The sequence below is a fragment of the Vanellus vanellus genome, assembly GCF_965231255.1.
Source record: "Vanellus vanellus genome assembly, contig: HAP1_SCAFFOLD_59, whole genome shotgun sequence".
In the NCBI taxonomy this organism is placed as follows: domain Eukaryota; kingdom Metazoa; phylum Chordata; class Aves; order Charadriiformes; family Charadriidae; genus Vanellus; species Vanellus vanellus.
In genome coordinates, this window is record NW_028127359.1 from 777,257 (window position 1) to 805,022 (window position 27,766).

Below are 27,766 nucleotides of genomic sequence, written 5' to 3' on the forward strand. Positions count from 1 at the left end.
GTTCTCACCAATCCCCTACTTTCTGCGCAGGGGACCGATGGTGGTCACAGCACGGTTTCAGCTTTGCGGGGTTGCGGCTGCTCTGAAAGGCCGTTGGGGCCGGTTTTCCCCTACAAAGGCAGGACACAGGCAGAAAGATGGCAGCGGGGAGGAACTGGGGGTACCTGGGTGCTGGGTCGGGGCCGCAGCTCACCCCAATGCACCCTCGGGTGCCCCCGTGCTCTGTGAGGGGGGGTTTCAGGGCCTGAAGGGTTGTCCCTGTGTCCCTGCCAGGCTCACTGTGGTGGCACGCTGCTCTGCGTCGGGCTGGGGGTGGCGGGGAAGGGTCTGGCACGCTGGGGCCGTCACTGACCCTCGTTTTCTCTCCCACCATGGAGCTCCTGGGTGTACCTCTCAGGTCTGTACGGAGCCCCCCCGGCCGGCGCCTGCTCCAGGCTGAACAACCCCAACGCTCAGCCTGTCCTCCCAGCAGAGGGGCTCCAGCCCTCACAGCATCTCTGTGGCCTCCTCTGGCCCCGCTCCAGCAGGTCCATGTCTTTCCTATGTTGGGGCCTCCAGAGCTGGACGCAGTACTCCAGGTGGGGTCTCACCAGAACGCAGCAGAGGGGCAGAACCACATCCCTTGCCCTGCTGGCCACACTTCTGATGCAGCCTGGGATATGGATGGCTTTCTGGGCTGCGATCACATGTTGCTGGCTCATGTTGAGCTTCTCATCAATCAGCACCCCCAGGTCCTTCTCCCCAGGGCTGCGCTCCATCCATTCTCCGCCCAGCCTGGATTTGGGCTTGGGATTGCCCCGACCCAGGTGCAGGACCTTGCACTGGGCCTCACTGAACTTCATGAGGTTGGCATGTGCCCACCTCTCCAGCCTGTCGTTAGTAGAAGGCCAGGCCTGCAGCACCCGGTTATCACCCCGGCTCGGGTGGGAGGGGATGCTCCTGCATGGGGGGGTTGCCCTGCACTGGGGGGGAAATGCCACAGAGGGAAGGTCTCGCCAAAGTGGGGGCCGCGCTCATGCTCCCTCTCCCCCATCCCTCCCCAGATCGCCCCGGCAGAAGGTCCCGAGGGCAGCGAGCGGATGGTCATCATCACAGGGCCGCCCGAGGCTCAGTTCAGGGTGCGCTGGGTGGGGGCTATGGGGGGGGGGAACAGTAAGGGACAAGTCGCAGGCGTCCCTGTGGTCACCACTGTGCTGCCAGCCTGGCTTGGCCTCCCTCAGCGCCGGGGGAGCTCTTTGTTGGGTACCCTGGTTTTGATGCTGCTGGACGTGGGGACATTATCAGCTTTGGGGATGGAGAGGCACAGCGGGCGCTGCCTGATGGTTTTCCTTCCCGTCCGTCTCCTCCCCAGGCCCAGGGGTGAATATTTGGGAAGCTGAAAGAGGCAAACTTCTTTAACGCGAAAGAAGAAGTGAAGCTTGAAGCCCACATCAAGGTGCCTTCCTTTGCAGCCGGCCACGTGATAGGCAATGGTGGCAAAACGGTAGGTGGTGGTGCCCCGGGGACGCAGAGTTGGGCATCACCCATCACCCCTGCCCACCCCAGGGGGACAAATCCCGGGTGCACAGTGGTTTCAGCGACGTCTTGACCCTCAGCCCCCATGTCCTGGTGGTGGTTCTCGTTGGTCCCAAGGAAGGGGGAGACACACAGAGTGCCTGGTGCCGTGGTGACACCGGCAGTGGAGGATTTTGGCTCTTCCACAACAGAAGCCTCTTGTGGTTCGCTCCAGGTGAACGAACTGCAAAACTTAACCAGTGCGGAAGTCCTTGTGCCATGAGACCAAACCCTGGACGAGAACGAGGAGGTCATCGTTAAAATCATTGGGCATTTCTTTGCCAGTCAGGTACGGTTTGGCTGTGGCTTTACCTGATCTTCCCCGGCCGCTTTCATCCACCGAGGAAAGGTGTGGGGCTTGCTGAGCCCAGCACCACCCGAGCGACCTGCTGCTCTTCTTTTGGGAGGTCCCTGTGTCCCCAAGAGGCACTGAAGGTGTTTCGGTAGCTCCCCCCGGCTGTGCGAGCGCTGAAATTGAAGATTGGCTTGATTGATCTAAAAATGGGTGTTTTGGATGCTGTGCAGAGCAGCACCCGGGGTGTGAATGGACTCCCCGGTGCGGGCAAATCCATGCGCATCCCACCTGGGTGCATCTTCCATAACCTTGTCTCCTGTACACTTAGGTGGCATGGCGACCCCCCAAAAAATTCAGGCTCTCTCGAGGAGTGAAGCACAAGTTAAAAAAACAGCCAACCAACCAACCTGAAATTAATTACAGCTTGTCCAGAGTGACAAGTTGGGAGCAGCGAGATGCTCGATGGGGGCTCGGGAGTGGTTGGTGGGGGGAGAAACAGTGCCCTGACCCCCACCTCTTGCTTTTCCCCTCTCCTCCCCAAGACTGCACAGCGCAAGATGAGGGAAATGCTCCAGCAGGTGAAGCAGCAGGAGCAGAAACACGCTCCGGGAGCCCCGGCCTCGCAGCACAGCAAGGGAGGCTCCCGCCGTGCCGCCCAGCACCGCCCGATGAATGTAACCCCGCCGCCGGACATCCCCCCCCTCCCCCACCCCCAGCAGGTCAGGGGAGCAAACCAAAGACCCCCCCAAACACACAGCCCTCCATTCCCCACGGCGCTGCGAGGATGCACAGCCGAGGGGTACGGGGAGGGCTCTCTCCATCCCACAGCCTCCCCCTTCCTCCTCCCTCGCCTCCCGACGCTCTCCCTTTAGTTGGACTAACGTGGGCAGGTTTGGGTACCTCAGCACCTCACGCTTGTGTCTCCCTTTTAGAGATTCTGTGTGCCTTGGAAACCTGAGAGTTGGAGGGTTTTTTTATTAATTTTCTAATAAAAAAAGAAACGAGTTGGACAAAACGATGGGAATAGGCAGCACTGTAGTCATTCTCTCCGGGGCGTTGTGGAGGAAGGCTGCCAGTCTTCCTCCCAGTGTACTTTTCCCCGTTGGCTCCAGACTGCTGCTGGGGCTGAGCTCTGAGCCGCCAGAGCGGTTCTCAGCAGACGGTCACTCGGCGCAGACAATGAGGCCCTGAATAGCCCTTCCTGTGCTCTTGATGGCTCCGGACGGCTCTGCTCCTCTGCTGCTTCTAAGGTGGGGCTGCCCCAGTGCCCTCACTCAGGAGCCTTTTGTCTGTGCGGGTCTCACTTGTGACAGGGGGTGGGGGTGTTGCCAAACTAACTGCTGTGCTGCGATGTGTGAGTGGGTGTTCCCGCCCGTGTCAGTGCCAGAGCTCTTCCGTAGGCTCTTCTGCCAGCGGAGAGCCAGGGGCCGCTCCTTCGGGAGAGAGCTTGTTTAAAAAGAGAAAAAAAAAAAGGGGGGAGAACTGGGAAAAGAAAAAAGAGGAAAAAGATAAAAAAAGGGGAAAAAAGTAAAAAAGAGAAAAATTAAAACGGGGGAAAAGGGAGAAACAGAGAAAAAAGGGGGGAAAAGAAAAAAAAAGGGAAAAAGAACAAAGGGGAAAAAGAGGAAAAAAGTAAAAAAAGAGAAAAAGTAAAACGGGGGGGACGGGAAACAGAAAAAAGGGGGAAAAAGCAAAAAACAAAAAGGGAAAAAGAAAAAAGGGGAAAAAGAGAAAAAAGGGGGAAGAAGTGAAAAAAGAGAAAAATAAAAATGGGGGGAAAGGGGAAACAGAAAAATGGGGGAAAAGGCAAAAAAAAATCGGAAAAAAAAGGGGAAAAAGAGAAAAAAGGAGGGGGAAGCGAAAAACAAAAGGGAGAAAGAAGAGAAAGGGCAAAAGAAAAAAAAAAACCCACATATTAAAAAAGAAAGGTAGAAAGGAAACAAACAAACGAACAAACCGAGGAAGGAAAGTGGGAACATCCCCCGGGCAGGAGGAGGGACAGGAGCCGGGGGAGGGGGGAGGTGGGGGGAGGTGGGGGGAGGTGGCGGTGCCAGCGCCGGCCCCGGGGGCTGCGACACCACGTTTTTGTCCTCTACTGCAAAGTGTTCTGTGAAAAACAACCAACCAAATCCCACCCACCGACAACATCAAAAAACAAAGAGAAATCTCTCCAGCTCACACGAGCCTGAGCTGCTCTCCGCTGCTCTCGTTCCAGTGTCTCGGGGGGATCACGGCCGAGCTGAGATTGGGGTTGGTGGTGGTGGGAGTTTGCCCCATGGCTGTGATGGGGGGAGAAGGGGTGGGTGAGGAGTGGAGGATGTGGTCTGGGGTTTTTTTTGGGGTGGTGGTGTTTTTTTGCCAGGTGTCGCTTTACCCAGTGGCTCGGGGAGGCGTTGGCATCAGGAAGCCTGTGCTAAAGCGGGGTGGGGGCCTCGCCGCAGTTGGTTAGCAGAGCCAAAGTCGTTATTAATGGTTATTAATGGTGCACTAATTACGCCCTTGTAACTGGGAAGCTCAGATGCCCCCTAAGCACCCCCCCCCGGTGCTTCTCTAGCCAGGCGAGCGCTGGGCGTCCCCCCCGCAGGAGAGGAGCACACCTCTGAGGTGGGTGGAAGGGCATCACCCAACGGGGAGAGGACCAAGATGGGGCTTGGGTGTCCCTTGGGGTGGCCGGGTGGCGGGGTAGGGCTGCTGGGGGCTGCCACGATGAGGGACACCCCCACACCTTTCTCCATGGCTCCCAGAGCTCTGCTCCCTCCCTCCCTCCCACCCATCCAGTGCCACCGGAGCGGCGGTGTCCCCCCTCCCGGGGCGGGCAGGGGCTGTGCCACCCCATCTAACACCTCAACACACCAAAGCACCTCACTGGGGGAGGGACTCTGCGCCTGGTAGCCCCGTGCTCCCCAGCACTGTAAGGATGGGGCTGAGCCCCCACCATGGCCACCCTGTGCAAACCAAAGACCCCCCACCCCCATTCCCCACAGTGCTGCGAGGATGCACAGCCGAGGGGTACGGGGAGGGCTCTCTCCATCCCACAGCCTCCCCCTTCCTCCTCCCTCGCCTCCCGACGCTCTCCCTTCAGTTGGACTAACACAGGCAGAGAGAGAGAGAAAGAGAGGTTTTATTATTCTTTTTTTTTTTAATTTTTTATTTCCTAAAAGCCACCGGTTTTTCATCCCAGGCATGGCCAGAGGAGCTCACCCAGCATTGAGGGGGGGAGGTTGGGCTGCGGCACACAGCGCAGCGGCTCATCAGTTTTTAGAATTAATGTAACGATAACAAAACTAACAGCGATTTTTAAGTTTTGTAAGGATTTTATTTATTTATTTATTTATTTATTTATTTAATTTCAGAGGGGGTGGGGGCGGGAGGGGGATGTTTGTTTTTTAGCACAAGCCGGCTTTTCTAGAGGTTAAAGAAAGGCCGTGCTCGGCCGTAAACGCTTTGGGGAAAGATCCCGGTTGCAAGGAGAGAAGGTGGGAAAAGAGGGGCAGGGGGGGAAAACAGATTTCCAAGAGGTTGTCAGCCCAGGGCTGGGAGAAAAAAAAAACAAAACACTAGCAAAATTATTATTTTTTTTTTAATTTCAAAAATAAAACACACACAACCCCCAACCCCAAATGACACACACACATCCACACACAAAAACTACCTCAGGTTTTCATACCTCAGAACATTGCGCTTCTGTTTCCCTTTTACAGATTTTCTATGCCTTGTAAAACTGATAGATGGAGCATTATTTTTGTTTATTTTCTTAATAAAAAAAAAAAAAACGAGTTGGAAAACACACTCTTACTGAGTGCGAGGCGGGAGAAGGAATGCAATCCCACGGGTGCCAGAGCTCTTCCATAGTCTCCTTCCGCTGGCTGAGAGCCAGGGGCTGTTCCTTTGGAGAAAGCTTGAGAAATGTTTGAAAAGAGAAAAAGAAAAAAAAACAAAAGAAAAAAATGGGGGGAGAAAAAAAAGAGGGGAAAGAAGAACAAAGAGAAAAAGGAGATAAAAGGGGGGGAAGAAAAAAGGGGGAAAAAGAAAAAAAGGGAAAATGAAAAAAGGGGAGGGAAGAGAAAAAAAAAGGAAAAGGAAACAAAAACCCCAAATATAAAAAAAGAAAGGTAAAAAGGAAAAAAAAAAAAACCAACCAAACCAAGCAAGGAAAGTGGTGAAAGCCATCGGGCAAGAGGGACGAGAGCCGGGGGTGAGGTGGCGGTGCCAGCGCCGGCCCTGGGGGCTGCGACACCACACTGCAAAGTGTTCTGTGAAAAAAACCAACCAAATCCCACCCAACGACAACATCAAAAAACAAAGAGAAATCTCTCCAGCTCACACGAGCCTGAGCTCGCTCTCCGTTGCTTTTGTTCCAGTGTCTCGGGGGGGCCACGGCCGAGCTGAGATTGGGGGGGTGGTGGTGGGAGTTTGCCCCATGGCTGTGATGGGGGGAGAAGGGGTGGGTGGGGAGTGGGGGATGTGCTGTGGGGTTTTTTTTGGGGTGGTGGTGGGTTTTTTGCCAGGTGTCGCTTTACCCAGTGGCTCGGGGAGTGTGACGAAACGGGAAAAGGGGCTTCACTGAGAGGTTCAAATTAACAATTTCTTTGGACTTCGCTCACAGGCCCAATACATCACTATTGCAAGTTCTGCGTGTGCGATGGCGATTTCACTATTGCAGTTTAGAAGCAATTAGCGGGATCCACTATTGCGAGCTACAAATGCCCCCGACAAGTAGCAACACAAACCACAAGGGCGCTAGATATTAATACCTTAGAAGAGTGCACCAGTCACAAACTCAATCACATGGCATATACCGTACGGATGTTTCTTAGTCACTTACCCTCTCTCTCTCAGGTGAGGTCGCTCCATCCCGGGGAAGTTACCCTGTACAGCGTCCTGGATGGGGGGGGGGGGCGTGGATCTCCTAGGGGCCAGCTGTATCCTTGGAGGATTCCCCATTTGTCTCCCCAGACCCCGCGGTTTATATTTCCTGACTCGGTGAGGGTGCAGGATTATGCCCGAGTGGATTACACTGTCTGGGATATTTCCCTCTGGTGGTGCCATAGCGAAGTCTCTGTTGCCAATTTGTGATGTCCGGCGCTCAACGTCACAGGAGGAGTGGTGGGATGGGACTCGGGGCATTTTGTTTGTTAAGGGCCATTTGGTTTTGGTTGTTCTGTGCCATCTTGAGATAAGCCCGGGCTGAGCTGTTTTGCAGCTCCCCCCAAGTTCTCTCTGCACAGCCAAGGCACGGCAGAGATGGAGCTGAGTGGGATGGCAGCTCCCTGCCTCTCACCTCTGGTGCTCTGAAACCGGCTTGGCTGGCTGCTCCCACACAGTGTGTTACTGGCTTGCCCAGCAGGTGAAGAACCCAGATTTGGGACGCCACTGGGCTGTCTGTAAGGGGTCCTGGGCTGCCCTTATGTGGCCCTGGGGGGGAATCTTGCAGGCCAGAGGGAGTCTGGGGCAGCCCTTCAAGGATCTGGGGGTCCCCTCTGGTGCCTCTGGGGAGGGTTTTGTGGCTGGGGAGGGCCAAGCTGGTTTCAAGAGGTGCTTCCTCCCTTTCTCCAGCCCACCCAGCTCCCCCGACACCCCCACCCCCCAGGTTGGTGGGTGCCAGCAGTGCCAGCCTGTCCCACTGGGTCGGGCACTGAGGGGGGCACAGCCCCAGCCGCGGGATGGGAGGAGGAACCACAGCACCAGGGATAGAGACCAACATTTTATTTCTTTCACATTTCCCATGGGGGGCACCCCAGGGTTGCGCGGCTGCACCGCAGCTGGTGCCAGGGGGGACTCCAACGTCCCCCCCACAGCTCACCTGGCTCCGCTCGTGATGCTTTTGATGGGGCTCAGCGCGGTCTCTTCTGTGCTACGGACCAAGCAGCTCCAGGTAGGCGACTGCTGCACCGCACTGTGCCACAGCGTGGGGAGGGGTTGGGGGCTGTGGCGCAGGGCTGGGAGCTGCTCCCGTCTCACCCAGCTCCCGGGGTCCTGCAGAGGGACTGGAAGAAGCCAAAGCAAGGGACGACGGACACGAGAGCCCGCCCAGAGGAGCAGAGCGGTGAGTGGCCCTGGCACCGAGCACCATGCAAACAGCCCACACCCCACGGCAGCCCTGAGCCGGGGCTGTGCCGGGGGCTGCCGGCCGCTCACTCCGTCCCCTCCCTCAGCAGCTTCTTGGCTAGCAGATGAAGGCTGGGAGCTCAAGTCGACGCAGGAGAAGCAGGGAGTGTGGGGGAGACCCCCAGATCCTGCCCCAGACCCTCAGCCTGTGCCCTGCCCTGCCTGTGCTGGGCAGCCCTGCCCGCCTGCTGAGGAAGGGGTGCTGCCCGCGGGCTCCAGCGGAGGAGACGGGGTGCAGCGGGTTTCTTCTCTCTCCTCCTCTGCAGGGCAACCGAGGAGGCAGCGAGGAGGGAGCACCGGGCCCCACAGGACCCACTGGGCTCCCTGCCAACCATATACCATCCGAGCAGAGATGCCTCTCTCTACCCCCTGTCCCCCCCCCCCCAAGTCCCCCTGCCCTCCTCTGCCACCTATAGGTCCTATCAGTGGGGACAGCTCCTTCTGGTCCAGGCACCCCCCGGGCTCCTGGGCCCCCCGAGGGCCACCGCAAGAGCCCCTGCAGCCTGTGCTCGCTGGCCAACTCGGAGGACTGCAGCAGCCTGTTGAGGAGCAGCTCCTCTTCCCAGAGCTCCCTCTACCACTTCCTGGAGCCCTGGCCCAGTGCAGCAACAGAGCCAGTGGTGCTCACACACTCAGGACACCCCCGCTCTCCCATGGCTGCTGGTGGGGCAGTGGGGAAACTGGGGCTGGTCCTCAGCCAGGAGCCTCCACAGGAGCTGCCAGCAGGGACCGAGAAAGAGTGGGTTCCCCAGCAGGGGATGGACAGGACACAGAGGCCCACGGACGAGCAACTGTCCCCCAGAAGGCCCCCAGCCATGGACATGGACAAGGTGGAGCGGGTGCGGGAGATCACCTGCGCTTTCCAGGCCTTGAAGGCAAAGAGGGAGGAACCCTGCAAGACCACGGGCAGGGAGTGTGGCCAGGCAGACCCAGGGCTGTGCAGGGCAGGAAGATGCCCACGGTAGGGCTGCGCCTGGCTGTGGGGCTACCTGAAGGGCTGGTGGAGATGCCACTAGCCGTGTCTGCTTCTGCCAGCCCTGCAAGTGGTGACAGCGCCAGGCCCAGAAGACCAACAGTGCCCCGAATACTGAGCGGCTGTGGGGTGTGGGGCCGGGAACCCCTCTGGGGTACCCCCTATGTGAAACGTTAAAGAAATAAAATGTTTGTCTCTAGCCCTCGTGCTGTCCTCCCTCCTCCCATCCCACCGCTGCGGGTGCTCCCCCGAGGGAGCAGGTGCAATCAGCAAGCACTCTGTGTTGAGCTCCCCTGCTCACAGCCATGCTCCGCCTGAAGGCGGCGAGGCAGGAGCAGTCCCCAGCCAACTTGGGCACAAAAAGGTTCATCTGACTCAGCGGGTGAGGAAGGGCCCGTTTCAACTCCGTACCTTTGGTATTCTCAGGTCAGAGGATTTGATGGAGCCAACTGAGAGCGGCAGCATACGCTGTGGGGCTCTGAGCTGCTGCGTGGTGCCAGGTCTATCCAATGTCAGGCAGTACGTTCCCAGGAGACGTCACCGCTAACAACCCTTCTGAGGAAGTCGGTCCGTTTCTGTAGTCGTAGCCTGCCTGGAGAAACAGCCCCACGGAGCTAATAGTCTGCTGAGCAGCAAGGGAGCAGAGTCGCTGACTCTCAACCAAGGACTGAAACACAGCAACCCACTCTACTGCCTTCCCCCTACGCCCGCTGCCTCCCACAGTTTAGAAGAACCAGGGGGTTCCAAGTGAGGGGACCCCTCCCCCACTCCCCCAAATCTGCTCAACATCCCCAAACCTCCCTCAAGACACGGGACTCCTCCCACACACCTCCACTCCCCACACCGACAACCCTCCCCCTCCCCCAACGCTCCAAAAAGCAGCAGTCCTTAGGGCAGACTCCTTAAGCTGACTCCACAGCTACGGCTCCCCGTCGGCTCTGGGGGAGACAAGGGGGCCCCGCGGGTCTCCGTGGGCTTTAAGGGGGTCCCAGGGCTGCCCACGGGCTCCCAGCAATGCCCGTGCCCACCACCCACCCCCGCTTCAGGGGGCCCAGCGCTGACACCCCCCGACCCATCTCGGGGGTACCTGGGGGGACTCGGCCGTGGGCTGGAGGCGGGCGAAGGGGGCACGGCCGGGCTGACCTGCCGGGGGCGGGGGGGGGGCTCAGAGCGGAGCCCAGAGCGGAGCCAAGCGCCCCGCCAGGCCGGCCCCGGGCACCCTGCGCTGCGGCCGGGGCTGCCGCCACCTGCGGGGAGCGAGCGGGGGGTGAGGGGGCGGCAGCGGGGGACGGGGGGGGGTGGCCTGAATCGGCTCTGTTTCCCCCGGGGACCCCCCACTCGGCTCCGCCACCCCCAAACAGGCCCAGACCGCCCCCCGAGCCCCCCAGCCCGGTCCCGCCACCCCACAAACCCCCCGAACTGGCCCTGCACACCTCCGCGCCGCCGCCACCCCGCCCGCCCGCTCCCGCCCTCCTCGGCTCCGGTCCCCCCGTCTCCCCCGGTACCGACCGTCGCAGCTCCCGCCCGCCGCCGTACACCGGAAGTGCTCCCCCTCACGTCCGCCCACCCGCGCATGTGCCGAGGCGAAAACCCGGGCCACGCCCCCCTGCGTCGCCGCGGCAAACGCGAGCGAGGGGGCGGGGCCGCGCCGCGCCGAGGAGAACGAGCCCCGTACCACAGCTTCTCTCCGCGTCGGGCAATGCGAGCCCGAAACCATCCCAGCCCTCCCCAAAATGAGCCGGACATCCGCCTGCAGAGCTCCGCCAGCCCCCCCGACGGATATCACGGGGATGGGGGGGAAGAAAACAACCAGAAAGGTACTGAAAATAGCTTGGAGATGGGGCTTAGAGATCCTTCTGAGAGGCAAAACCCGGCCTTTGTTCTCATTTTTGATCACGGGGTTTCGCAGTGCTTCGCGGGCGGTGGTTATCCAGGGGCATCAGCTATCCCGGGAAGCGAAAGTTCCCATCCCGTGTGGCAAAAGTCCACTCGCATGAATAACTTAGACAAAACCAGCCCACAAAAGGACAAGAGGCACCTTTGGTCACCTTTTCCTAGAAGCTTCGCTCAACTGTATACTCAGATTGGCCCTGTCCTGCAGTTTCTTTCCCAGAGTTTTGCCCCCAAACCCACGCTTCCGGCCCCGGTCCCCAAGCCCTCCCTCAGGGCCCACCGCCTTTCCCCAGCCCGGCCTGTCCTTAAAGCTTTTCTTTTCACACACAGCCCTTTCCACTCACCTCCCTCCGGGGCCTCCTCTCTCACAGACACCTCACAGCCCTGCAAACCTCCCTCTCCCGAAAACCCACTCCCCCCTCACACAACACCTACTCCCCTCACACCCTCGCCCCCCCTTTCCCCTCTCCTCCCATTCAAAATGGCGCCGCCCTTCCCTTCCCTTCCCTTCCCTTCCCTTCCCTTCCCTTCCCTTCCCTTCCCTTCCCTTCCCTTCCCTTCCCTTCCCTTCCCTTCCCTTCCCTTCCCTTCCCTTCCCTTCCCTTCCCTTCCCTTCCCTTCCCTTCCCTTCCCTTCCCTTCCCGCCTTTTCCTGCCTCAGCCCCCGCCCCCCTCTTAGGTGACACCGCACACAGCCGCCATGAGGCGCGGCGGGGAGGGCCGGGGCTGTGAGAGGCGATGGCGGTGAGGGAACTCTTGGCTTTTCTCCTCTTCTTTTCATCTCCTCAGGCTTCGGGCAGCCCCGCGTGGGCGGCTGGAGATCCCCCCCTCCCCTTCCAGGAGTGGCCCCGGCCCTGGGGCGGCCCCCGCCTCCCTCCTCCCCACAGGCTCTCCTCAGGGAGAGCCCCCAAATCTGTCCCCCGGGCGGCCCCACAGCCTCCTGTGTGTCCGGGAATGGAGTTTCCTTCAGGGAGTGTCTCCAAACCTGTTCCCGGGGTGTCCCCACAGCCTCCTGCGTTGCCGGGAATGGGGTTTCCTTCAGGGAGAGGCCCCAAATCCATCTCTGTCGTTGCCCTACAGCCTCCTGCATGGCTGAGAGCAGTGTTTCCCTCAGGGAGAGCCCCCAAATCCATCCCCAGGGTGGTCCCGCAGCCTCCTGTGTGGCCAGGAATGGCGTTTCCCCTATGGATGGAGCCCTCTCCTTCCCCTGACTCCACTCCTGGGCAGCCTTTTCCTCCCTCCCACCTTCTCCCCACAGCCTCTTCCAGGGCTGGGAAAACACTCCTGCCCTTTCTCTTCCTGCGGGTTTTGATAAGAAGAGCCCCCCCGTCTGCCCAGCCCACACGTGGGGTCTGGGAAGCTCCACGCCTTGTGTTTGAACCGGGAATTGGGATATTCCAGTTTTCTTCTGCGATCAGGCCTGGTTGTGAAAGGGCCAGTTGTAGTGGTTAGGCTTTGGTGGGTGAATAACAGCAAATCTTATTTAAATTTTCCTTTTTTTTAGATTTTGTGTAGGGGGCTTGTTGTCCTCACGCCCTCGAGTTCTGCTCCAGGTCAAGCAAAGCCCCATGGAACTGGCCCTAAGGGCGGCGGCGGCCATGTACCAGCGCCCCTTTGGCGTCGAGAACGTGGTTTATTTTGAGGTGAATCTCCCTGTTTTTCTTGAAAAGCGGGGGGCTGGTTTGTAGCGAGGCTTAAAACCCCGAGTTGTGCCTAAACGTGGGTCTGATTTCAACCTCAGGGGCTGCAACTCTGTCCAGCTCCGACTCACAGCCCTGGCAGCACCGTCAGCATGCCGGGCTCGGCGTTCTCTTGTATTTTGAAGGGTTTCTTACGGATCGGCAGCAGCCGGGGATATTTAGCAGCTGTGTATTGGTGGTGGAATCCATGTGGTGAAAAGATCTTTGGGGTAAAGAGGTGAATAGGTGTTGTTTTCTTTTTTTTCACCTGGAGAATGTTTCTTGTTGCCTTGTACCTGTAAAAAGATGTTCAAATTGTTAAGGTGTTCAAATCGTTTCATAAAATTACCCCCTAGACAGGAATATGTTTTGTGGTTGGTTTGGTTTTTTTTTTTATGAGAGTCCTTTCAGCCTGCTCTCCAGGTGGAAATGGGAAATGCAAAGGCATTACAATGATAGATTTGCTAAATCTGTTGCCAAGGTGTATATTACTGGCTTTCCCTGAAGCGGGGAAAAGACGTCCTGTTTAATTGTTGTTTGCATTTGAAATTCTCTGTGAAATGGATTAAGCAGTGTGGGCTTCTTTTTGTGGGTCTGCCCTTGGAAGGAGAGCGCCTTTAGGAAAAGGCTTTTCTGGAGGGGACAGAGAATTTAATTGCTGATGGCTCTAAAAGCGCGCCCTGTTTGGGTGGCCTGAAAACAAAACCCGTGAAAATCCATGACTGAAAAATGAGACTTTCTCCTAATGATCGGGGCTGCTGTTTCCACTGATTCGCCCATGAATAACAGCTCGTTCCTTACTGGTGGCTGAGGACCCTTGAATTGTTTCCCAAAGCCTAAGGCAGCGGGAAGGGCTGGGGTTGTCAGATCACTGCAAATCAAATAAAAGAGAGCGGTTTGGAGTTGTCTCGTTCCCTCTTTCTTTTCCCAAGAAAGAGGGGTGGAAAATGGTAAAATGTTTTGCGGCAAAGTTCAAAATGGCAAAGGATGTACCGTGTGGGGGGTGGGACGTGGGTTTAGGTGTTGGTGGGCACCCCAGCAATAAACCGTAAGAGGTAGAGCAGCTTTGTGGGACTTTTGGGGCTTGTTTTTGTGTGGATATTCGCTCGTTGCAGACCACGTTCCGGAGCCCTCCAACAGAGGCATTAGAAAAAGAAGGCTTTTTCTTAGTACTAATGCTTTGAATTTTCCAGTGTGGGAAAAGCCGCAAAAGTGTGTATTTCTGCCCAGCTGCGGAGAAATGGGTAATACTGAGCCCTACAATAGCTTGGTTGTTTTTTTTCCCCCTGTGTGATGACTGGTGTGGAGGGAGTTTGTACCAAAGAGTCAACTTCTGATTGTGGGCAGCCCCTGTTTTAGGAACTGTTGCACAGATTGCTTATCGATGCAACTGCTGCCGCGACTCCCGCACTCCCTGCTGAGTGATAATCCAAAACTGCAGAGCGAGCTGGGTGCCCGTGGAAGGGGAACTGCACTCTCAAGTGGAAATACTTGGGGTCTCTTTGCCTGTGGGAGGGAAAGGGACGTCAAGAGTCAACCTACACGAACTTCTCGCCTCCAGAGGTCTTGCTCTGGAGGTGACGGTTAATTGAGGGGAGTCGTGGAAGCGTGCTTTACTGAGCAACATGCTGCTGCTGGTCCAAGACTAAATGTCTCCAAAGTTTGGGGTTGGTTTAAGTGCTTTTTGGTTATTAGCTGGATGTCACTCTTAGAAGCACCTCTTGCCCTGTCTGGAGGGGTTTGCTGCTGCCTCCTGCATTGGGCCGAGGGGACCGGCAGCCCTCAGGACAGGGACTTTCTCAGGCGTGGAGGTTAAACCTGGTGCGTGCTGCTTAAAAACTGCTCTGGGTGTTAGTGCAGTGGTCACGGTGAGTGGTGGCTTAGGGGAGCCTGAGATTCTCATTCCTCTTAAGTGCGGGGGATTTTGGGGAGCCTGGGTGGTACAATCCCCTTCCTGCTCCCAGATTCCTGTCGCTGACCCATCAGCGGGGTGTTAGCAGAGCTGATGCCCGCAGCGGGTGAGGGTCGGCATGATCCCGGCATCGCCGGAGCTCTGGAGCCGAGGAATGGGAGCGTGGCCCGTTTCCATCATGGCTTGTCAGGGAAATAGTGCGGTTTGATATAGCCGGGGTGCGTAAACAGGGATTCCTCTTTGCACGTGTGCTTACAGGGTGCACGCAGGTGTGTTACTTGGAGTGTTTCTTAATGCCTGCAAAGCTTTCCGAGATTGGTTAATGAGCGTTGCTTTGCTGTGCAAGTGCAAAGTGTTATTTTCATGGAGAAACCAGCTCGGATGTTCCATTTAGGCATTCTGCCTTTAAAAAAAGAAAAATATTTTAAAGCTTTCCTTGCAGGCAGAATAACATCTGCTTTTGAGGATTGTTTCTTTCCCTGCAGGGTGGAAAAATCTACAGCCTCGCTAAGGCTGCAGAGGAAGAAAACTTGTCAGTTTCCTGGAGCAAACTGCAGTTTGGAGAGGGGGGGTGGTTTGCCAGAGCGCCTTTTAGCACCTCGTTGGGCACATTTCTTTTCCCTCGGGGCTGAGGTTTAACATCGCCTTTTCATGTGGCTGGGTTTTGGTTGTATGAATTAATGGGTGTTTCAATGGGAACCACAAGACCTAATTTCTCAGTCGCCATCCCAAAAATTGTGCATTCTAAAAAATCAGAATGCGGATGCAAGAACAGAATTTGGACCAGATTCTCCGGCGCCAGGACAGTGCACCGATGCTCCAGGGTGCTTTCCCCGGCAGCGAAGGCATGGTCTGGCAGGAAGGCGGTGGTGGGGATGGCGAGGTACTGCTGGCTCAGCCGCCCCATGGCCGGGAAGCGATGCTCGTTCTTCTTCCACCAGCACAGCAGCTGGTGCTGCGCTTGCAGAGGGGCTCCAGGATGTAGTTTTCCAGTTGCTGGTGGATCTCGGGTATGCTCTCCTCGGGTCCTACCCCAAAAGGATGTCATAGATGCTCTGAGATGGGGCGCTGGTGCATGGGTCCTTGCGAGCAGGCAGCTGGCTGCCGGCATCTGCGCCTGTGGCTTTGGAATCCGAGTTTGGCACCCCAGACTGGGTGGCAGATGGGGACTGGTGGTTGCAAACCCACAACAGCGTGGTTCTCACTGGCTGGTGCAGCTCGCTTCTCAGGCTGGGACTGAGAAACTGCATCTCCTTGAAGCGCGGGTCCAAAACAGAGGTGATAACTGCTGGGCTTTCGAGCACTTTCTCGAATGCAGTTCCCTTCCGTTTGGAAGACGGCAGAACACGGAGAATGGCATTACATGCGATCTACTCCTTGGTGTGTTGATTGGACAGGGAATCAGTCAAAAGAGAAAATAAGAAAAATTAATTTGCCTTCTACTTGGATGGCAGAAATCTACGAGAGGCAATAGAAGTCGGATGGTTGAACAAAATCTTGCATGGCTTTGAGTTTGCCCTGAGCTGACGGCTGCAAAGCCTATTGCGAAACCTATTCATTTTTGTGATGGTAGTGATTTTTGTTGGTGTTTTGTTTGGATGTCTTAAGAGTATCGTTATCAAGCAATTATCTCCCCCTAGCCCCGCCATGCCCGCCGGCAGCAATGGGCCGATGGGGTCCTCAGCTGTCAGGTGGGAGGCAGCGGCACCGGGGCAGGGAGGGGGATGCCCGGTACCCCCGGGTGGGCCGTGCCGCCGGTGTGGCTGGAGGATGCTCCATGGCTGCTCACTGCGGCATTTCCCATGGCAGGGAGGAAACACAGGGGGAGCAGGGGGTGGGGGCAAATGGGGGAGGCAAAGCATCTGCACGGGGGGGAGGGGGGGGGGCTGTGAGGGCCATGGAAAGGGGAGTGAAGGGCATCTGCAAGGTTGGAGGGGGTAAGGAGGGTGGTAGGTGTCTAAAATGGGGTGCTGGGGGTGTGCAAGGAGGGGGGGCAGCAGGCCGCTGAAGGGGGGTGTAAGGCATCTGCAAGGCGGAGGGGTGGGGGCTCAAAGGGGGAGGTGAGGGGTACCCAAGGTGGGTGTGGGAGGGAGGCACCTGGGCGATGCCTGTTGGGGGTCTCCCCACCAGACCCCCCCTCCTTGTCCCCTCCTCCGCATCTCGATGTGACCCCCTGGTGATGCTGTGGCCCTTCAGAGCAGGGGGACAAAGGCCACTGTCCCCACAGAGCCCCATGCCACCCGGTCACCTCAGCTATTGTCCCACCGGGCGCTTGTGCGGATGCGCCTGGTGTTGGGGTGCAGGCAGGAGGTGGCTGGGTGGTCCCCCCATCTTTCTGCATTTCCTTAGCCTGGGGGAGGGCCTGTCCGCCCCCCCGCTGCACCCATGGGACCCGGCTGCAGGAGCTGCTCTCGGGGGCAAACGAGAGGTGGGGAATTAATTAATCTGCTCTGAAATTACAGCTCACGGCAAAGACGGAGAGGAATTTGCGTCTCCGCCAGCAAGGGATGACGGTCACGTCCTGGTGATGCTCAGCTGTGACCTGCGTGTCCCCCCCCCTCACAGCCCCACTTTGGGGCTCTGGAGATGTGTCCTCTCCCGGGTCCAGTCCCCGTCACAGCCCAAATCCTGGCTCAGGAGCCAGAGGGGTCCCCGCAGGGACGGTGCTGACCCCCACGATAGCAAAGGAGGGAGCCACAGGACCGGTGGCGTCGTCTGGGTAGGATGGAGATGGAGAGGGGCAAGGAGGGGGGTCTCCTGCTCCGCCACCAGAGCAGCTCCCCCAGTTTGGCCCCTCATCCCCTTATAACACTGGGATCAGTGTTATTAATTACACTTTGCGCGAGATTAATTACATTAATCCTCCCTCCTGCTGCTGGTGGCCAGTCCAGCTTGCGTGTGACAGGACGAGGGGGCTGAGGTGGGAAGTTTGCGTGCTCGTGCGATGCTTTTGGCCTCCCCCGGCACCGGGAGGACTCAAAGCCGGACGTGAACCTCTGCTTTGTACTTTTCCTCATCCTCAATTACACCAACGCTTCCCCAGGGAAAGATTTTTCTTTCTAACTGGAGGAGTTGCACTGAGACAGGTAAACTGAGGCAGGACAGTCAAAAATCCCTCTCTCTCCTGCTGGGACAAAAAAAACGCTGCAGCAAAATAATAATTTGGAGAAGTTTTCTTGAGATGGAACAACACTCTCTGCTCCAAAACTCAAAAGTGAGCTCGCCATCCCCTTTCCCAGCCCAGTTTCGATGCTTTGATGTTTTCCAGGCACCTGGCAGCGGCGGCAAAGGACAAAGTACTTGGGGGCCAGAAAAAGCTCATTCCCAGATGGGAACGTTTGTTCCTTTTGCTCGTTAAATTGGCTGGCGAGTGGGAGGTGTGAGCTTCCCCGAGCGTCGCTGCTGCGCGGCGGCAGGTGATGCCATTGGGTCGAAGCAGGAATTTGGGGGATAAAAAGCAGATTTCCGGTATTTTGCTCTTCTCTAAAGAGAAGGGTTTCCTGGAGGCCCTTTGAAAGCTGCAGTTGTGACTCGAGTGTGAGACGTGGTTGGTTTTTTATTTCTTTGAGCGCGGTGATCCCAGTGATGCTTCCCCAGCCCCGGGGGCAAGGGGAGAAGAGAACTCCTGTAGTTCTCCTTCAGCTTTTAAGGCACAGATGCTCTTTGTGCAGCGCTGGCAGTGGTATTTCAGCCAAGGAGGGCATTAGCTGTCAGCCCTTGGCTTTTTTTTTTTGAGGAGAAAAATGCAGTTTTGTGTGGAAAGCGGGCTTGCAGCAAGAGAAGCCTGAGCCTGGTTGGGCTGAAGACGAAGCTTCACCCTTGTAGGTTCTGAGGGCCTTTGGAGGTTGGTGGTGGCCATGTCCTGTGGCCAAGTGCCATCTAGTGAGTCCTGCAGGTATCACGTTTGGAGAATGAAACTGGCTGTGCTCAAAAGTGTGGGGTTGGGTCTCCCCACCCCAGCCCACCCCCAGTTTGGAAATCCCTATTTTAATTTTTCGAAAGGAACCACAAGAATGAAGCAGGAGGCTTGGTTTTGGTTTGAAACACTCAACTGTCTCCCCTTTTAGTAAATCCTTCCAGACTCACGGTGTATACAATACAGGTGACATTACAGGTGGTTTTATTTGGGTAGGGGAAAAAAAACCTCCTCCAAGTCCGTGTTTTTAGGGCTGTGCCTGAAGGAGGAGACATGCAGAGGTGTGATGCTCGTTGGCTCGCGTGGCCGCGGGGATGGGTGATGACTGGGAGGACGTAAGGGAGCTCTCCTCACCTGGCCCCAACTTGTACCTTCTTCTTCTCGCTAAACAGAGACACGACGAGGAGGCGGTGATGGACCAGGGAAGAACGAGCACCGTTGCCAATATTCACTATGAGAAGGAGGAGCTGGAAGGTGAGTCGGGAGAGGTGGCACCAGCCCCACGCGTTTTCCCGTTGCGCAAAGTCCCTGCCGCGTCCTGTGCTCAGTGTACGCATCACCTGCAGCGAAACGTGGCGTGCTTCTAAATAAACAAGCACAGTTATTTTCACATTTTTTTTAATGTTGTGGCTTTTAGACAGAGGGGAAAAAGCCCCCGCGGCATCTGTGGTGTGAGTGTTGGCCACGGAGCTGGGCAGTTCCCAGCTTGTTTTCTCAGAGGCTGCTCTTGGCTTGGAGAGGTCAGGAGAATAATTTGATGGCTGCAGACACAGGGCTGTGATTTTCTTTTTTTTTGTTCCAGACTTCATTATCACGGGACTAATTGGATCTCCTCTTGTCGCCTTGTGCCGACAAAGATTTTAAAAATAATTACCTTCTGTGGCTGCTTAATGAGCAGGTCTGAGTGTTGTCCAGCCGAAGCTGGAATTTGAGACGAGGGTTGATACTTTCAGGGCACTTTTAGGTGACCCGGAGCCATCGCTTGTTGTTGCTCTGTTGTTGCAAAGTTAGAGTAAAACAGGCTTGGAAAAAGGGACGGGTCTCTGACATTCAGGAATGCAGTGAAACTAAAATGAAGAGAAGTTGGTGTTTCCTCCTGGGATGGCTGTGCTGGTTTAATCATGGCAGCGGCGTCAACCGTCTCCGCAATATCGAGAGTGATGAGAACGCTGCTTTTTTTGCAGGCCACCACACCCTGTCCGTGGGCATGCGGATGCCGCTGGTGAGGCAAAGCCACCGGCACCACCGACCCCACCGCCAGAAGCATCGGAAGAAGGAACGGGAGGACTGTGCCCCGATGGAGCAGGGCTACCACTGTAAGTCCCGCCGCAGCATTCATGAGCCTCCTCGGGGCTGCGTGGGTGCCGGGGTCCTCTGCAAGCAGGTCCGTGTGGCTGATTGGTGTGGTTTGCTGTTCTTCTGAGGGAAAGTGGCATTATTTGGGAGGCAGTTGAAGGCATAATGGATTGAGGCTGGTCTTCCTTAGAGGGATCCTGCCTTTAAAAATGGAAACATGGGGAAGGAAAGTGGCCCATCCTTATGCAGAGGTGGAACAGATGGTTCTCCTTCTCCATGGCTCTGTGCAAGCCTGGCCAGACCCGGGGGAGAGGGGCCAGCCCAATATTTAGGGCTGAACTGTTGCCAATCGATGGCCACGTAGGGCTTGCTCCAGCGTTCGCTGCCGTCTTCCACGTCCTCCTCAAACTTCAGCCACCTGCGGACATCGGGCACGATCAGCCCCATTGCAAGAAAACAGCAGCTCTGTGGAAAGGGACCTGGGAGTCCTGGTGGACAACAGGATGACCATGAGCCAGCAATGTGCCCTGGTGGCCAAGAGGGCCAATGGCATCCTGGGGTGCATCAAAAAGAGTGTGGCCAGCAGGTGGAGGGAGGTCATCCTCCCCCTCTACTCTGCCCTGGTGAGGCCGCATCTGGAGTACTGCGTCCAGTTCTGGGCTCCCCAGTTCAAGAAAGACAGGGATCTGCTGGAGAGGGTCCAGCAAAGGGCTACGAAGATGATTAGGGGATTAGAACATCTTTCATATGAGGAAAGGCTGAGGAACTTGGGTCTCTTTAGTGTAGAGAAAAGAAGAATGAGGGGGAATCTTATTAATGCTTTCAAATACTTAAAGGGAGGATGCCAGAGGGATGGGAGGAGTCTTTGTTCAGTGGTGCTCATTGATAGGACGAGGGGTAATGGGCACAAGCTTGAACATAGGAAGTTCTATCTTAACATGAGGAGGAACTTCTTCACTTTGAGGGTAGTGGAGCACTGGAACAGGCTGCCCAGAGAGGTTGTGGAGTCTCCCACTCTGGAGATGTTCAAAACCCGCCTGGACGCTGTCCTGTGCAACCTGTTGTAGGTGACGCTGCTCTGGCAGGGGGTTGGACTAGATGATCTCCAGAGGTCCCTTCCAACCCTGACTATTCTGTGATTCTGTGGTTTTTTTGTATGCCTCAGTTTCTCCTGGGGCTAAAATGGGAGAAGGAGACTTCTTTTTAGCAATGGAAGTTACTCTGTGCTTGCGATTGTCCTTCCTCAGCCAAGAAAACTTAACGTGGTCTTCCACGAAAATGGTTTAATTTTTTTTCCTTCCTCCAGGCTCTTTGGAGGTTTGATCCGGGATGTGAAGCGAAAAGCCCCCTGGTTCTGGAGTTACTTTCGGGATGGTCTGAGCCTGCAGTGTCTGGCGTCCTTCCTCTTCCTCTACTGTGCCTGCATGTCCCCCGTCATCAATCACCTTTGGGGGACTGCTGGGGGAGGCGACCAACAGCCACATAGTGAGCACCTCTCTCTGTTGGGTGGCACGAGGGAGGACAACACTCATGCAAAAGTCCTTGCTGCAGTGAATTTGCACTTGTGGTTTTCCCTCTAATGATTTAATTACTCGCTGCTGCCTCTCTTCCCTGGACAGAGTGCCATGGAGTCGCTGCTGGGCGCATCCGTGACCGGCGTGGTGTATTTCCTCTTTGCTGGGCAACCTCTCGCCATCCTCGGCAGCACCGGCCCCGTCCTCGTGTTCGAGAAGATCCTCTACAAATTCTGCAAGTAAGGCTGGCTGCTGCGGCCAGGTGCTGCGAGCGCCTTCAGAAGAAGGCAGGGATGGAGAAAAGATGTTTTTCTTAGTGGTAGTTGGTAGATTTAAGTTGTCTTCTGTGTCACAGACATCACGCGCTGCTGCTTTAGTATGTGACGGTGCAGGAGCCCTCGGTCTCTGAAGGATGGATGGGTGGTTCAGGGTTTTTAGAGTTAAAGTGAAAGAGCAGGAGGAGGAGAAACCACAAGGATATGGATGCCCGAGATGGGCTGCACAGGGAAGATGAGACAAATGACTCTGGTTTGGGAATGAGGGAAGATTTGCTTTCCTCTCAGTACAAACTCGGGCACTTTTTTGCATGTTTTTTGCTGGAAGTGGAAATATATTTTACCCACATATCCAAACAGTTTTCTGGTCAAATGTTTTGATGATTTTTGAAAAAGCAGGAGCTTTTCAGGCAAAATGGATATTTTCCATGACAGTCTTTTTGTTGTGGCAACTGTGATGGGAGATTAACCTCTCTTATTGCAATTAAATTTATTATGAAGCCCCAACTTGCTGGCAGCGGGTAACTGGGTGCAAACCCAGCCGCTTTCGCTGTTAGGGCATCGGGGTGATGTGGGAGAACACCACCTTCCACAACAGGGACCTGACCTCAATTAGCCTCCGAGGCATTAACACAAGGTAATTGTTAAAGAATGATAATTAAATAATTGGCCTCTCCTCCTGCGGGCCCACACCCTGCGCCGCAGCCCCAAGGCTGTCTGTCGTAGGACGTGGAAACTGCATTTACCATCCGCAGCCTTGACACGCTCCTGAATTGCTGCCGACTTTCCCCAAAGGAAGGCACGGCTCGGAGCCTCTTGCTGCCCTTTCCACCCTGCGTTTTCTTTTGCTTTCCCAGGGACTACGCACTCTTCTACCTCTCTCTATGGCGTGCATTGGGCTGTGGACCGCCTTCTTCTGCATGGTGCTGGTGGCCACTGACGCTAGCTCTTTGGTGTGCTACATCACCCGCTTCACCGAAGAAGCCTTCGCCTCCCTCATCTGCATCATCTTCATCTATGAGGCTCTGGAGAAGCTGAGTCACCTGCGAGAGGCCTACCCTGTGCACACGCACAGCAAGCTGGACTTCCTCACCATCTCCTAGTGGGTTTCTTCCTCCTAAAGTGCCGCTGCCCCTTGGCAGGAGCTCAGGGCTGCACCTCCATCGCCTTCCCCTCACCTCTGTCTTGGCTTCTCTCCTCCCAGCTGTAAGGGTGAGGCACCGACCCATCCCAGCAACGAAACCCTGCAGTTCTGGGAGAGCAACAAGATCAATGTGTCTGGCATCACCTGGGAGAACCTCACGGTGACTGTAAGTGCCCCGAGTCACTGCTTCCTCATGCCGCGGCCGTGGCGTCCAGGGGCACTGGCCTGGTGCAAAGCTCAGAGCCCTTCAGGTGATGATGGGCTTCCAACTGTGCCAGTGCTGCTCTGAAAAGTCGTTATTTCAGTCTAAGGTGTGGGTTTAACCCCCTTGGGCCTGGGAAGGAGAGTCCACCTCATCCCTGACATGGTGGGCAATAACTGTTATCCTCAGGACAGCGGTTCTGTCTGGGAGCAAGGTTCAGTGGGTGCTTTGGTTATTGGAGAAGTTGGAGGACTTCAGTTCATGCTTGAAGGCCATAATTAGCTTCCTTAATTGGTTCCTAGTAACTCCAGGCCTTGCTTTCTTACTCAGCGCTGTCTGAAGGTAGGTGCATAAACTTGCATGTCTGAGCAGCTCCTTGGGCCATTGTTGCTGGAAGCAGAGCTCAGGCACAGGGTGGGACGCTCTTATGGACATCTTCACCCCCCTTGGCTGTGTCCTGTGAGCCCGCCCCCTGTGAGCCCGCCCCTGGGAAGGGACAATTTGTCTCTTCTCCTTTCCTGTCACTGTTGTCTTAGCCCTCCTTCCCCGTTCCCTCTTTCACTCTCCCCAAGAGTTTCCAGTGTTTCCTTCCCCTCTGGTGTCTTCTTCAGCCACGGTTACCTGCCGTTCAAGCGGAGGATGTGCCATAGGTCTGTGGTACGGTGTCCCATCACATCTCCTGTCTCCGCTGTCGTGGAGAGTTTCATGGACCTGCCTGTAGACACGATGGCCCCTACACACCTGAAGTCCTCTTCAGGCTGAGAGATCTGGGGCTGTTCAGTCTGGAGAAAAAATGGCTCAGGGAGACCTTATTAAGGTGTCTCAATGCCTGATGGGAGGGAATGAAGGCAAGGGAGCCAACTGTACCTCAGGAGTTCCCAGTGAGTAGACTCGGAAGGTTGTCAAACTCTGGAACCACTGGAACACTGCAACCGCCCAAAGAGGTTGTTAACTCTCCACCAATGGAGATCTTCCAAAGCCTCAGGAGTTCCCAGTGAGCTTTGAATTTTGAGGGTGAACAAACACTGGAACAGGTGTCTCAGAGAGGTGGTGGAGTCTCTAATAACGGAGTTATTCAAAACCCACCGAGAGAAGGTCCTGAGCAACCTGCTGTAGCTGACCCTGCCTCAGCTGGGGCTTGGACTACACGGTCTCCAGAGGTGCCTTCCAACCTCACCCATTCTGTGAGTGTAGAGGACAAAAGTAAGACAGAAAGAAATGAGAACAGATCCCCTTGGCCACAAACACCTTGGTCTCCTGTGGAGAGGACCTGTGATGAAGAGAGGAAACTTATAATGAGGAAGGAGTAGCAGAGATGGAGTGTTATGCACTGACTGTAATCCTCCATTTCCCATCCCTCGTGTGCCTCTCCAGGCGGGAGTGAGAAGAAGAAATGCAAATGCAAATGAAGGAGTAATTTGAGCCTAGGGAAAAAAAAAAAAAGTGGGGTGGGGGAATGGTCTAAAATATTTAGTCATAGTTTCTGACTATCCAAGTCTACTTGACTTGGCAATGAACAGATAATTTGTAAGTGATTTCCCTGTCTTTGTTTTGACCCATGATCATCTTTCCCCTCGTATCATCTTGAGGACGGGGAGCGAGTGAGCAGCTTGGTTGTTGTCTGGCTGCTGGTCAAGGTTAACCCACCTTTCATAAACCCGCTTTCATTCACAACCAGACTGGAGAGCACTTTGTAACGTGTGTGGTGGGGATGGGAGAAGCAGATACTGGGCTGATTGTTCTTGAATTCTGAGAGAACTAGACGAGGTAATCTGCTGACCTCTTCGGTCTCTAGCTTGCAGGCTGTAATTCTTACTTACACGAGGAGATGAATAAAAGTGTGCAGTTTCCGTTAGGTGTGACTGTGCACTGCTGTGGAAAAACTGCTTCCACAGACTAACAGCATGACTGCAGTTTTTGGAGATGTCTGCCTGCACAGCTAATTTTCCTGAACATTTCCTTTGTCTTTGGGCTTTTCACCATAGCCTAAGATAACATTTGGAGCTTGAGAGTTGGTTTTGGAGATGGTCTGCAACCTTAGCTTTGAGTGTCCGTGTTTATGCTACTTTATGTGCCTTTTAGATGGCTTTATCTGTTGCATGATCTTGGAGTTGAGCGGCACTTTTTCCCTCTTTGAGCAGTTATTTCAACACGCTCAGTTTTTGAAAGATGAGTTTTAGTGAACACCAGGTTTTTTACAGTGCTGTTTAAGCTGTTGCTGGAATTAGCGCTCAGCATGAGCAACTTGTAATTGGAGTCAGACAGAAAAATTGAAACACTGGGGCCTTTTGTCTTTAAGATGGCTGTGACTGGTGGTGGTGGCTGCGTTTCATTTGTTGCTCCAAGAGCAATGGCTATGTGGCTGGTCAGAGTCTAGCTTAGACCTCAGTCATTACAGTATTATGTCAACTCTTGCTTTAAGAAACAGTTCATAGCTGTTTCAAGAGATGCCGGTGTGAACAGGGTTAAATTTGACAGGGTGGACATGTTATGTATTGCATTTACATCTCCGAACTGGAGTGCGGGGAGCTTGAGGTGTGCAGACAGCTTCAGGGATTAGCAAAATGGTTGATTGCAGTATGGAGGCTATGTGATGTGTACACAGACATTGCTACAGGTTCACTCACTGTAAACCTGGTGAAACTGTTTGTTTTCATCTGCTGGCTTTCACTGGCATGGACAAATGTAAAAGGTGGAAGATAAACAGAATATAAAAAATACCCACTGATAAGTCAGACGCTGCTGTGGGATAATTGAGTGTTTTGGTGGTTTGTTGAGCACCTCTGTTTTTGGAAGGACACCTGCATTCTCTCTGCTCTCTTTTTTTTTCTTCCAGATTTTGATGTGTCCAGAACATGAAATGGAGAGGGTAAACATGTACTGTGAAACCTGCAGAAGGCCTGTTTGTCGTCTATGTAAACCGGGTGGATGTCATGCAAACCACAGAGTAACAACCATAAGCACTGCCTACAAAACCTTTAAGGTAAAAGTAAATATTGTTGGACCTGGCCTTAAGAAGGGGGAAGAGCACTGAGCCTCGGGTTTAAGGGCAAACTTCCCCTGGCAGGATGCCAGGACGTGTGTTTGGAGGACACTGAACGAGTCATGAGGCATGCTGCTGTGCAACATCTGTTAATGTATATATTAGTGTGACATAGTGTGCGGCTAAGAAACTAAACTATATTTTCTATGAGGCTTCAAACAGAACCCCTTAAAAGCGCTTCCACCTTATGTTAGCCAACTGTGCATCAGTACTGACCAATGCAGAAGGTTTAAGAAGTTAATGGTTTACAATCTGGCTTTTTTAAGGCAAGTGTCCTTGTGGCTTGGGTTAGCTTATACTTCAGAAGCACTCCTGAAGAATCTGCATCGGCAGTTATCTGCTGGGACGCTGTATGTTTTTGAAGTTGCAGAGCTGTTGATTCCCTAAGCACCATACAACAGGGCAGACTTGCAAACACTGCTTTGTTATTAAAGAATGATTGCTGCTGCCTCCTCTTCTTCCTTTGCTTCCTCTCTTGCTCACAGGAGAGAAAAAAAAAAAAAAAAGCCCATCCCAGCCTGCCTTCTGCTCTTTGGCCTCCTCGCCTGTTTGCAAGGCTTTTCCTGTACAGCTGTTAACTCTTGCAACTAAGGAAGTGCAGAGACACTCCTAAGTTCAAGTTTCCAACCACTCATTTTTCTAGCAAACCTTACTACAGATGAGTTAATAACCTATGAGGCTTTTCTATTAGTTCTGGTAATGTCTTGAAGACTCGTGTTCCTAGCCTAAGAGAGAAGGTGACTGCTGTGGCTGGGGAAGGATGAGCCAGCTGAGGCTGTCACCTCTTCTCCTCAGAGGCTGTGCCACCAGTCCTGCACATGGCAGTGGCCTGATGTCCCGGGCCAGTCATGGCGGGTCACTGAGCAGTTCTCCGCAGGGTTGCTGCTCCTAACTGATGGCAGGCTCTTGTCCTCGTAACTACAGAAACTGAGTGCTGGCTGGGTGGCCCACCTGTGCTTGTTGTCAGTTTGGGTGGGATGCCCTTGTTCTGCCTGCCAGTTTGCTGTTTTATTTTAACAGGAGAAGCTTTCAAAAGATATCGAGTACCTCATCAGTAAGGAGAGCCAGGTGAAAGCTCGCATCACGCAGCTGGATCTGCTGCTGAAAGAAACAGAGGTGAGAGTGGCTTGTGGGTTGTCTGGGGATGGACCTTGCAAGGACACAGCAGGGACTCCAAATGGAACAGTGAAGTGTTCCAGATCCTTTGGGGTTTTTTTTTGTTAGCCAGCAAAACCATTTCTGAACAGTTTGTGTTGGTTCTGAGTCACAGACGGTAAGACCTAATCCTGACAGTGTGGGAAATTTGGGCAACCTACAGAGGGAAGTTAAGTTTTGGGTGCTGCTGTGAATTTAATTGACATAAAGCTTATTTGATACCTTACCCAAAGAGAGGTGGGTTAGACTTACAGCTCTTGCATATGAGTGGTGCTGCACAATTTATGCTGTCTGTTTACCTTGAGGATGTTGCAGTGAAGTCAGAATTAAGGGCAAAATCTCCCTGCAGAAGAGTCAGAGCTGGGAGCTCACATACGAGCTGAAAAACGCAATGGCAAAAATTGGCAGGAGCTCCTGGCCCTGCCTGTATCTTGCTGCAGATGGCCTTTGTGCTTCATAGTTCCTTTTATCCAGGGCACTCATCAGAGGTGGCACTACAGGGCATAGGGGAGAAACTGGGCTGGACTCCCAGTTCAGGGTGACTGGGGAAGGTGGAAGAGCACCTAGGTCTTGGGCATGAAGACTTCAGACGCTGACTTGCTTTTACAGTGCTTTTCCATGAACTATTTAGACAAACGCTGTGCGTAACTCAATACATAATCGGAGGAATAATTTCCTGCTCTTTCCTCTCTGTGTTAACGTAGGAGACGCTTACTAGCTTGGGTGCAGTGCTGATTGCATTTTCAGTGTTGAAGAGCATAACAAAGCTCGTTAGTCTTGTCAGTCAAACAGATGACTAGTTTGCTCT

At 54.7% G+C, this 27,766-nt stretch overlaps 1 protein-coding gene across 1 annotated transcript in view; it reads left to right on the plus strand.

The window, feature by feature from the left end:
• Positions 1-1,469: 1,469 nt before the first annotated feature.
• Positions 1,470-27,766, plus strand: part of LOC309685334 (E3 ubiquitin-protein ligase TRIM36-like) — a gene marked incomplete at both ends in the record, with an annotated part of 28,834 nt that continues 2,537 nt past the window's right edge. The window contains 3 exons of the mRNA XM_082501114.1: positions 1,470-1,475; positions 25,597-25,743; positions 26,824-26,919. Coding sequence (XP_082357240.1) covers positions 1,470-1,475; positions 25,597-25,743; positions 26,824-26,919 — 249 coding nt within the window. The remainder of the gene's footprint in view (positions 1,476-25,596; positions 25,744-26,823; positions 26,920-27,766) is intronic.